This window comes from Squalius cephalus (genome assembly GCF_949319135.1).
Source record: "Squalius cephalus genome assembly, chromosome: 23".
NCBI classification, from domain to species: Eukaryota; Metazoa; Chordata; class Actinopteri; order Cypriniformes; family Leuciscidae; genus Squalius; species Squalius cephalus.
The window spans coordinates 20,242,905-20,255,096 of record NC_137144.1 but is presented as its reverse complement, the minus strand read 5'-3'; the positions used below and the strand labels follow the sequence as shown (position 1 = coordinate 20,255,096).

General features: G+C 35.7%; 2 protein-coding genes across 2 annotated transcripts in view; one reads left to right on the top strand and one right to left on the bottom strand.

Annotated features, from left to right (window-relative positions):
• The first annotated feature begins 3,876 nt into the window (after positions 1-3,876).
• On the top strand, positions 3,877-10,988 carry map1lc3b (microtubule-associated protein 1 light chain 3 beta). Its single transcript, XM_079860293.1, has 4 exons — positions 3,877-4,117; positions 6,512-6,567; positions 8,103-8,209; positions 8,311-10,988. The coding sequence occupies exons 1-4, from the start codon at positions 4,078-4,080 to the stop codon at positions 8,483-8,485; spliced, it is 378 nt and encodes a 125-aa protein (XP_079716419.1). The 5' UTR covers positions 3,877-4,077; the 3' UTR covers positions 8,486-10,988.
• zcchc14 (zinc finger, CCHC domain containing 14) overlaps positions 9,008-12,192 on the bottom strand; it is a 30,376-nt gene continuing 27,191 nt past the window's right edge. Inside the window, exon 13 of the mRNA XM_079860292.1 lies at positions 9,008-11,692. Coding sequence (XP_079716418.1) covers positions 11,637-11,692 — 56 coding nt within the window. The 3' untranslated portion in view covers positions 9,008-11,636. The remainder of the gene's footprint in view (positions 11,693-12,192) is intronic.

Below are 12,192 nucleotides of genomic sequence, written 5' to 3'. Positions count from 1 at the left end.
AACACTGTGCATTAAGAAAATCTAAAATGTTCTTTTCTCCCTTAAATGATCAAAATTATAAATGCTAATAAAATCAGATTGTACAGTTAAGAACAGGGTGCACGATGCCAATAAATCATAGGCTACACTGTATTTTGCAAGAACGATTCTACGTTATGCACTCCGGATCATAAATGTTAGAATTACAGGATTAAATCTTTTGTGTTTCGTGGCAGCTTTTATGTTGCTGAAAGCCGAAAGCCGAAAGCAGGCTTGTTGTTTGAGAGGACGTGTCAGAAATAGCAGACTGCCTCTCACACACACAGTCCCTTGAGAAGCCTGACTGTAATCCTGACGAGCAGTGATTGTGTAAGAGCGCCACCTGCTGTACGCTGACAAACCCTACAGACGCCCAAGCCGAGTATGGACAATATGAGGCTAATTGCGATTTTATAATGAATACAATTACGAAACACCTTATTATGCTGCGATTTAACAAGATTCTACGCATTTTTGGATCAACCCGAAGTTGAGACTAAAAACTGAGCTCCGAAATATTGAATATGTATACCATGACACGATGCCAAGGCGAGATAACGGAGAGACATCGCAGATAAACCCGTGCCAACTGCACTTCCTACAGGACAGCTGCCATCAGTTGAGTGCCCAGCCGTGAGTGAGCCTGCCCACCATCTGATGACTGGGAGGATGACAGGAACACGGAGTGTGACTGGGAGTGATCCATAATAACACACACACACACACGCGCGCGCGCGTGTACTGTAGACTGTAAGACTGTACTAAAGACTGTACTAACTGTATACTCTCTTACACTAACCCCATAGCATCACATAAAACTTTCTGCATTTTTACATTTTCAAAAAACATCACTTAGTATGATTTATATGCCGTTATCCTCATGGGGACCAAAAAAAAAGTCCACACAAGGACAAGGATTTCGGATATTGCCATCTCTGTGGGGACTTTTTGTCCTCGTAATGTAGGGTTTACCAGGCCACACACTCACTCACTCACAGATCAATGCACAGCTCTTTACATCAATGTCATGTGGTTGGTCAGAAAATTGAGATGTGAATATAAATGAACTGTCCTTCTTGGATTTACTTGCAATTTGCTTTACTGTCATGTTGCTAGTCTCTGTCTTTCTACAGTTTTATATGGAGACTCATAGGCTGTAGGCTATACTTAGTGGATTAGATTTTGGTTTAGCCAACTTAATATTCTTAAGTTCTAATGCAACATTTCTGTTACGATATACTCTGATTTTTAAGTCGAACCAACAAGCAAAGCATGTGAATTAGATGCAGATTTTTTTCCAGGCATAAACTGGAAACATTTGTGGAGCCCCATTCCCCCTCTTGAATAATTAGGACATTGTTTGACTGTTTGCCAATTTCATTTACACTTTTTCATTTTGTCATCACGTTTACTATCATGTGTGATATCAGAATTGGGATTTCCTTATAATGCAACCATACATTATAGGTTTTAGGTGGGTTTCAAACGTTTCAGTAAAGATTGTGCCCTGAAAATTACTTTTCCATTTACATTTAAAGATTAAACTACCAATTCCTGAGGTTTGTGTGTGCCATTTTAAAGTATTCCAACCATGTTTTGTCTCAGAAGCCCCTAATAGAAAACCTGAGATCAAAAACATATATTGAAAAAATGAGCACAACTGTTTTTAACTTGATACAGTTTAAGAAATTAAAAGTCTAAAGTGCTGAATCTAAATAAGTATGGGGGTATTTTTACACAGATGTTGCAAGATATTATTTTCCAGACGAATGTATAGCTACTGAACATCTGGGTGGTTTTAATTTGAGTTCTAACCTCCAAGAAAAAACAGGTTTTTACTGCGGAAATACTCATAGAATATGGATGACAATGTGTTGGATGGGATTTTTTCCCAGTCATATCTCACCGATGCATCTGCTGTTCAAATAATGATAGTTATAATAATACTTTTTATGTATTGTCTTATTTATGCATTTTAAAGTCTCCAAATAGCCAGTAGTTTGAACTGGGGTATGAATTTTAGAAACACATATTTAAGATTTTCCTTTGTCATCTAAAAAATAAATATGCTAATGTGTAATTATAGCACAGATGTTCCAGTTGCAAGTGAACCGCATCCAACAAAACAGAAGGTTAATGGGAAAATCTGTGTGAGAGGAAAAAAAAAAAGTTCATATGTTTACCTATTAATAGCCTGTTGGTTAATTATCTTGTCCACTGTACAAAATGTTAGAGCACTGATGTTATTTGAATCATGAAATGTAAAAAAAGTAGTCTATTATGTGACTCATATGGCAAGTTCAAAATAACTAACTAAAAAAAAAAAAAAAAAAAACTTATGTTGAGTTGGCCAAATTCCCCTCTAACTGTATTTTGTATTTTTCACCTATAAATGCTCTGCTGTTATTAATACTCTGCCGCATTTCATACAATCCACTCAGTATTCAAGAGGTTCAGTTTGATTAAATTAATCATTTTACAGCATGGCTCATGGAAGCCTTGCAGCTAACAATGCTGAAATGTCTATATTGTTTCACTTTCATTTTCACGGTCCCTCTAACAACACTGATGAACATACCCGGGGCCTATACCATGATGGTAGTTACTTACAAGAAAAAAAACAAAACACAGATCTATTTTCTTGAAATTATCTATGACTCAGTCTCAACCCCTGTCTTACTCATCTCTGCACTACTTAAACAACAGTATTATTGCGTTTTATTATCTGGACAAGCATAGGCTAATGCACACTATAGCTAGTGTAAACTGTCTATGCAAAATCACAATTGTTTTGCTGTTTGAAAAGCCTGTTTAATGGAAAGGCCATTGCAGCAAACATATCAACAACATGCCCTAACGTGTTAAAGGGATAGTTCACCCAACAATGAAAATTAGTCCATGATTTACTCACCCTGAAGCCATCCTAGGTGTATATGACATTCTGCTTTCAGAAGAATACAATCGGAGTTATATAAAAAAATGTCTTGGCTCTTCCAAGCTTTATAATGGGAGTGAATGGGTATATTTTTTTGGAAATACATAAAAGCGCATCCATCCATGATAAAAGTGCTCCACGCGTCTCGGCCTTCTGAAGTGAAGCGATGCGTTCGTGTAAGAAAAATATCCATATTTAAAACTTTATCAACTAAAATAACTAGCTTCCGGCAGAGGGCCGTACACATTTACGGCGAAAGACTAACCCTTGAACTTGACGCACAATGTAATGACGAACGCGGTTGCCCAGCCCTGTTTTGAACCGCGAGAGGCGTCAAAGCTTACGCTACTCTTTGTTAAAAATGTACTCTTTTGGCGTAAGTCGACTTGTGTACGGCCGTCTGCCTGGAAGCTAGTTATTTTAGTCGATAAAGTTTTAAATATGGACATTTTTCTTACACGAATGGATGTGCTTTCATGGACTTGGAATATACGGACAGTCACGGCCATTATAAAGCTTGGAAGAGCCAGGACATTTTTAATATAACTCTGATTGAATTCGTCTGAAAGAAGAATGTCATATACACCTAGGATGGCTTCAGGGTGATCATGACCTAATCATGGCCTAATTTTCATTTTTGGGTGAACTATCCCTTTAAGGGAATGTTAAGCTATCCCGAGAAATATTCAGTTGACGGGCTAAAATGATTATCTTTCTAGAACGACTTGAAAACAGCTTTTGTACAAATCCCGAGAATTCAGATTATGAATTCAGTAAGCCTATAAAATAAAAAAAGAACTGCCAAATACACAAAATGTCCTAAAAAATATGCCTCAGTGAGCCACTGTATAAAACTAGCAGTGAGGGATCAGAGAGTGACTAACCTCAAGCTCTTCCCCTTTCCTTCGTGTACACGGCATATGCGCCGTGACGTCATAGATCAGCTGACTGGTTTGTTTTGCTGGGTAAGACAAGACTTCACAGGACGAGGCAACGACACGCAACTGAATTGTACGATTTCGCATTATAAAACACATTACATATTAAGATCTGTTCAGGGATAGAAAAGAAAGCAAAGTAGGCAGGTTTGCCTAAAGAATACGGTGTCTAATCTAATTTTAAACATGCCTTCGGAGAAGACATTTAAACAAAGGAGGACATTTGGTAAGTGCATCGAGTTAATATCATCAGAAATTTACTTTTGTACTGTATTACCTATATCAAATCTTCAGTATTGATTTCACAACATGACACTTTACATTAGACTATAGGCTATTCATGGAAAGTTAATGGTTGTTCTTTATTTATTATCGTGTATACAGTAAGTTTCCTAGTCCAGTAGTTATTGTATTGAAGTATTTATAAATGTAATACACGCATCTTCTATTATAATCGTATATTAATTGCGTTATAGAAAAATAGGTCTTGTTGCTCTGTAGTCAAACTGGGTTAACGTTATAGGCTAAGGGTGTCGGCCGGGTATAGGCGCTATCTTAATGTTCAGTCTGTACAAACATAGAGACTGCAGACTCATAACAAACAACATAAAGAATTACTCTTACTTTATTTTCAACGTAAGTTACCACAATCAAAACCTATGTCGCACTGTCTTTGTTTGTGGGCAGATGTTAGCTAAACTCCGCGCTGCAGGATTGGGGGATGGGACTCGACGTTTAAGGTTATTTGGAAGGACTCGAGTAAACAACGATGCCGAATGATTATTACGTATGTTCAATTTAGCGACCGTTCACCTCGACAGTTTAAAAAAGAATACAATTATTGCGGATATTGTCATCGTTGCGCTCAGTTACAGGCCTGTTTGAAGGCGAAGTAACGACGTTTAATTGTTTCCTTTTTCATCATAACCGTTACCACTCTTGTCATGTTTCCATCCCGTTTTGGGACTGAAGTGGAAAATAGCGGATAACATAGGCTAGTCAGAGACTTAAAGGGATAGTTCACCCAAAAAAATGACAATTCTGTCGTCATTTACTCGTCCATATGTTGTTCCAAACCTGTACGAGTTACTTTCGTTTGTTGAACACAAAAGAAGATATTTTGAATAATGTTTGTAACCAGACAGTTGACGGCACCCATTGACTTCCATAGTTTTGATTTTTTTCTTTTACTATGGAAATCAATGGCTACCATAAACTGCTTGGTTACAAACATTCTTCAAAATATCTTCTTTTTAGTTCAACAGAAGAAAGAAACCCATAGGCCTACAGGTTTAGAACAACAGAAGGGTGAGTAAATTTTTGGGTGAACTATCCATTTAATTGGACAACATATTGGGCTTTGCATTCATAATGTAGCCTACTTTTTTTGATTGGTACTTTTAAGAGAAAATTATATACAAAAGCATCTGTTTCTTGTTGTAAATAGCTATAAAAACAAATCATTTATCAGCCCTTAAATGACCCAATTCATCTTACAACCAATGTTGGGATAACCAGCCCAAACAAGAACATGCTAGCCGCGATGTAACTCATGAGTGCAAGTCTTTTAATAATGAATTAATTCAGTGAATCGAACCAAACTGGATGTTGATGAATCGGACTCAGTAAGACTTAATCGAATCGGTTGAACGTGTTTTGACTCGCAGTGATTCGAAATATGGTTATGACTTAATTGTATTACAGTTTTATGAACACGCATACCAAACATAATTTTAATGAATGTCATTTTACCTCAGTAATGTGTATAAAGGTTCTAAATTGCTTTGTTTTTAAAAGAACTGAAGAATCATGACTTCAACCATCTGAACTGCTCCACATTAAGCTACAGTGAATGCTCTTGTTAATAAAACGTCATCAAAAGGATGAACCAGGTCTTTAAAACAAAACTAAAGGACGAGTTTTGCGGAAATGAGTGTGGTTAGTTGTCAAGCCTCCTAAAGTTACCACAGTTGCTCAATATGCACGTGTGATACATCAGCAACATGTGCTGTCATGAACATAACTCAAACGCACATTTCCTGAAATATCAAAGCAGTGTTTTCTAGAATCTACGTTTTATTATTTTATGGTTGCTGTAGATACTGTCTTGCGATCTCATGCTGAGTCATGCCTTTTGTTCAAAGTCTAGTTAGCATGGTACACAAAGGACTTCCTTGTTTCTTCTTCATTTCTGTTCATTAACTCATTAAGAGAAAATGATGTGGAACAAACACAGAAATAAACTAATATTCCAAGCAATTTAACTCGGAAGAACAGACATAAACACAGGAGTCTTGTTTTTGAGCGTGTCGTTAAAGGGATAGCTGACCGAAAATGAATATTTTGTCATTATTTATGCACTCTCGTATGCCAACAGAACAGTTTAATCTGGAACAGAACCTTAATTGCATCGATGACCTTACTTGTTCGGTTGAAACTGAGCGACAGAATAGAGTTGACAAGTTTAACTTGGACCTGTTAAACACATTTGAGCTTGGTCCATTAGAGAATGGATGGATACTTGAGACCCATATCCAGCCCAGTAAAATGTCTGTGGTTTAATGCGTCCTGTATTGTGATCTGCCTGCATCTAATATCCGCTCCTACTTCCTCTCTACAGAGCAGCGGGTGGAGGATGTTCGGCTGATCCGGGAACAGCATCCAAACAAGATCCCGGTAAGCGGATGTGTGTGTCTGTGGAGCTGGAGATGAAAATTAAACTTGTTAACCAATTAAAAAGGCTTCCACTCTTAGCATGGGAGGCGTTTTTACCAGTATAGACCTTGAAATGATAAATAATTAAGTACATGTAAATTTAATGGAATTGTTATTAGAATATGGTCACATTTTTCCTGTTTGTTCGAAGTGTGCCTTTTTTGAGGAAGTTAAATGGAATAGCTCATTTGCATACTATAAATTTTTTTTTACCAGCACAAAACACTGGATTTAAAGGGATAGTTCACTCACTCAAATATGAAAATCTGTCATCATTTACTCATCCTCATATGTTCTTTTTCTGTGTAACACAAAAACGATATAAAGTAAATGTAAAATTAAAAAAATTAAGTAAATGGCTCAAAAGCAGATGGCCTCGGGATCAATGCCATTATGTAAAAGTTTAAAACATGCTCAGCTGTGTGAATTGGACAGAATAGGTTAATCTTATGCATAATCTTAAAAGGAAGGTTGTCAATAGAGCTAGTTAAACAACTAGCATATGAATGGCTGCGTTTGCATGTATGTATAGGGTCTTTATCAACCTCTTAAAGACCAGTCATTGGTATTGTAGCCAGGTGTCACCTCTATTGACAGCGCCTCAGGGTTACCAGAGCCAATTGTTATTCAAGCTGACCAGGATAGAGTGGTCAACTTCCCATCTGCTGAACACACACAAACCTCCACCCAGAGCAGCTCTTTTCAATGGGAAAGTCTGGACACACAAATAATCAACTTTAAATTCAATGTTTTTTTTTTTTTTGGTTTTTAAATGGACCAGAAAGTGGTGGACAAAGATAATATTATAAATATTTAGGAATCTAATTTAAAAAAGTATAAAAATGGCATATATATCGTTTAAAAGTTTGAGGGTCAGTTTACTTTATTTTAAATAAATGAATACTTTTATTCAGCAAGGGTGCATTAAATTGATCAAATGTGACAGTAAATACATTTATAAAGTTACAAAAGATTTCCATATTAAATAAATGCTATTCTTTTGAACTTTATTAAGCAGGACAACTGTTTTCAACATTGATAATAAGATAAGAAATGTTTTTTTTAAGCACCAGATCAGCATATTAGAATGATTCCTGAAGGATCATGTGACACTGAAGAGTAATGATGCTGAAAATTCAGTTTTGCATCACAGGAATAATTAACATTATTTATATGTAGATGTATAAATTACATTATTTATATTTATGTTTATTTATATGTATATAGAAAATTTGTAATAATATCTCACAATATGGAATTTTACTGAATTTCAGATCAAATAAATGCAGCCATGCTGAGCTTGAGACAATATTTTAAAACATTAAAAATCTTACTGATATATACAGTATATATTAGATTTTATTAGAGCTGTCAAATCGATTAATCGCATCTAACTTAAAAGTATGTGTGTGTGTGTGTGTATTCCTTCACTATTTAAAAATAAAATAAATGATATTTATGCATATATGCTAAAGTTTCAAGTGATTCTGTTTCAGGTCATCATTGAGAGATACAAGGGAGAGAAGCAACTGCCGATTCTTGACAAAACTAAGTTTTTAGTTCCTGACCACGTAAACATGAGCGAACTTATTAAGATAATCAGGTAATGTCTTTTACCTCTTGCCTTTCGTTATTATTTATCTCTTTCATTATTATTTTGTTGGGGAAAAATCAACTTTTCTAACGCATTTCTGGTTTTAATAGGAGACGCCTCCAGCTCAACTCCAACCAGGCTTTCTTCCTGCTTGTCAACGGTCACAGCATGGTCTCTGTGTCCACTGCCATCTCTGAGGTCTACGAGCGCGAGCGAGACGAGGACGGCTTCCTCTACATGGTCTACGCATCCCAGGAGACATTTGGATCTGTGCGTCCTCTGTAAAAAAGGGCAAAACGATTGGCTTTCACTCTTTTGGACAATGATACAACCTACCCTGAACTCTAGACCTTTCCTCTACACATATCCATATCCACCACCCCCCCCCCCCCCCCCCCCATTCAAACAGGAACCATCTGAACTTTTAGTCGTTTGGCTCGAATCCCTCATCAATCCCAGACATTATCCAAAGCTCAATCCTAACTTCCCACGTCTCAGCCCCTTAACCTGAACTCCCTTCTGTTCATTTGTGTTTTCATAATGGATGAGGAGTAATTGTGATTAGGTTGTAGGACAGGTTATGGTAAATTGGACTAATTCTCCCGGTTTACTCAACACAAATCTTGAATGAAAGACTTCTGTGTAATGATGGAATCATCTGTTTAACTTGGCGGTTACATTTCCGAAATGGCATCTAGTGTAACGTTAGGCGGCCAAATAGTTTTCAGAGGTTATTCGTTAGGTCCATTTCAGCTTGGAGGGGTCGTGTTGCTGCCAGCGCACTCTGGTGACCTCTAACCCCTCCCGTTGTCCGTCGAATCACTTTATTTGTGGAGTTCGGCTGTGTTTTCTGCCGTTCCATTTTCCTGTTAGAAGCAATTCAGTCTTTTCACCTCCCCCTCGAGCTTTTTGCTAATTGGGTCATGAGCGCGGAGGTTCTCGGATTTCACAACTCTTTGGGTAAGTCAAGGTTCAAAACGCCGTCTTACTTGCGTTGACATTTGAAGTATGCTCCAGTGGGACGTACCCGAGGAAAATGAATAGTAAGCTATTTAAAATACAAGAAATTCTGCGTTGATTGTTGTGTGAAGCTTTGAAAGTGCAAGCTTAGGAAGAAAAATAGAATTATAATCAATGGTACATTGAGCGAATGAATGTGGCTTTAGCGATTGTGGCCTCAATCCATGGACACGGGTGCTGCCCGAACATCCTTGCTCTTGTAGATGCACGCTTTTTAGACTTTCAATTTTATTAGAAGATTATTTACGCCTTTATAAATACATAACCGTGAGCTGTCGTACCTTTTTCCATCTGTATGTCTTACAGTAATCTGTACAGATAAGCTTAGATGCCTTTTCTCCTGAGCATTTATTTGCTCTTATTTAAAATGTTTTTTTTTTCTTCCCGTTTTGTTCATGCAAAAAACATTCATATGTGATAGTATTGTGCAATTTACAAAAGTGACTGTTTGAATGAGAGTTTAACTCATTATCGAACTAATGTCAATTCTGTGTTTCTCCTGCTCAGATTTACAGCAATATTACACTTCTATTTCTGTTGATATTTTAAAAATAAAAGAGGAATATGCATCCTGTTTGGCCTTTTCTTTGAAAATGTCCCTCAAAATTATTTAAAATGGGAAACATCACTGCATTTAAAGGTTATTTTGTATTGGTTAGGTATTAGGAAAATTGATTAATTTATTAATTTAAAACATACATGCATTACCGTTAAACCAATAATTTGTCCTTTTTTTATTATATACATTTTTGAAAGAAATTAATACTTTTATTCAACAAGGATGCATTAAATTGATCAAAAGTGACAGTGAAGACTTTAATAATGTAAAATATGTCAATTTCAAATAATTTCTGGAATTTGTCCTGAAAAAACATGATGATAATAAGACATTTTCTTGATTTTCAGCATATTAGAATGATTTCTGAAGGATCATATGACAGAAGACTGGAGCAATGATGCTGAAAATTCAGCTTTATCATCACAGGAATAAATTACATCGTTAAATATATTGAAGTAGAAAATAGTAGTTATTTTAAATTGTAATAATATTATTGCAAAACAATGTTTTTACATAACCCTTATGTTAAATCAATCTGCTTAAACAGGAATTCTCAAAAACATTTTTAATTCTTTTTAAAAAGTGACAAATTGATACAAAAATTCAACAATCAATCTTCAATGAACATTCACCTCTGAATATAAAATGGCTGCGTCAGCATTTTCGTTTTAGGTCAAAAGCTTTCCTGCAATAATAATAATACACATAATATATACAGTACGTAGTAATTCATCATCAGGCAACATGCATATCCAGCAACTGCAAGATCTATAATTAAAAACAGAAATGTTCTGTAAAAGGCAGCTAGACACTGAAAAACACTGATCATCAATATCACCATTTGCTTTGAAACAGCATCAATGGAATGGCATCTATTGGCTAAATGGGTCTTATTGTGTAAGTCTGACCCCTTTCAACACTTTGGAAAAATGATATGCCCATGTAATTGAGAAACAATGTGGAAAACCCCACTGTTTTGACCTTTTTAGTGTGAGATATTAAAAATGGTTTCCTCTAGTGTTCAGTTCTCAGTTCAGAAGCTGAAATTCATACATATGGGAAGCAATTTCTTCTTTTTCATTACAGTTTTAAAAACGCTAGTAAACTGAAAAGTTCGACTTTAACGGTCTCGAGTGCTTTGACTGTATAAACGTCTTTTATTTTAGTGTCCCGCTGACATGGCACCTTTATTGCGAAGAGAACATGGAACATGTAATAAAAATATAATTCAAAAGTAGCAAAAACCAGGACATTAACAAATATACCATGATTACAACAAACAGGAACATAACACATGATGATTAAGAAGACGTTCGGAAGTCAAAAGGCCAAAAAATGACCTCTTAAGAGGTCTTAAGAGACCTCTTAAACAACATTTCCACTTCCTCAATTGTCAGTTTGTTCTTTCCTTTATGAATTTACAGAAAAAAAAACTGCCAGTATTTTATTCCCAAAGGTTGACTTGTCACACCAAGAGCAAAAAGACTTGGCCATCATTGCACGTTACTTGGCAAGCAAAATCTGTCATTTTATCTCTTTGTTTTGCTTCCAAGAATGACATGTGCGATAAATGTTGACTGATACACTGTTGGCTGCTCCACAGTGACTTGCTCAAGCGAGTCTCAAGTGAAACGAACAGTGTGAAGAGTATGAAGAACACACTTCTTTGAGCATCCCTTTACAAAGATCCACTGTGAAGTGATTCTTTGGCACAAGGCTTCATCGGAAGCCATTTAAGTGATCAAACGCGATCTTCCTGTAAAGAGATACTGTCTTTGCTCAGCGGGGGTCTCACATCAAGTATGTTTACACACACACTGAGGAAGGTGCAGGTCCAAACCAGTCCATACTCATCGTTTAGTCCCCTGAGTCCTGGCTGTCTGACTGCGGAGAATATTTCAGACGAAATGTCCCTGCAAAAACAAAACATGTTGTTGTTTCTTTCTTCAAAAATAACTATTTTTTACAATTTCTGAAGAAGATGTGGGTAATGTTTGTGCACACATGCACGCGCACACACACATCAAATCGATTTGTGTAACATAAAAGTAAATATACTGTATATGTGTGTGTGTGTATGTATGTATATATATATATATATATATATATGGATAGATAGATACACACATAAATATATATATATTTACAAACTTTTATGTTAGAAGTGATTAATCATGATTAATCGATTTGATAAGTGATAAATGATTAAAGATTTGATTCAATAAAAAAAAAAAAAAATATATATATATATATATATATATATATATATATATATCTCAATTAGTCACCAATCAACATTTATTTCTATAACACTAAGTTTCTAAGGTTTCTAAGTTTAAGTATATTTCCCCCTAATATTTATATTTTATTTCAGATTAAATTTTTTTTTTTTTAACTATTTCAAATATTTTGT

What these genes read in the sequence shown, in the direction of transcription:
- map1lc3b (XM_079860293.1), top strand. Translation starts at nt 4,078, where the DNA reads ATGCCTTCGGAGAAGACATTTAAACAAAGGAGGACATTTG. An exon ending in TAAACAAAGGAGGACATTTG is followed by an intron (nt 4,118 to 6,511) that starts GTAAGTGCATCG and finishes TCCTCTCTACAG; the next exon opens with AGCAGCGGGTGGAGGATGTT. An exon ending in AGCATCCAAACAAGATCCCG is followed by an intron (nt 6,568 to 8,102) that starts GTAAGCGGATGT and finishes ATTCTGTTTCAG; the next exon opens with GTCATCATTGAGAGATACAA.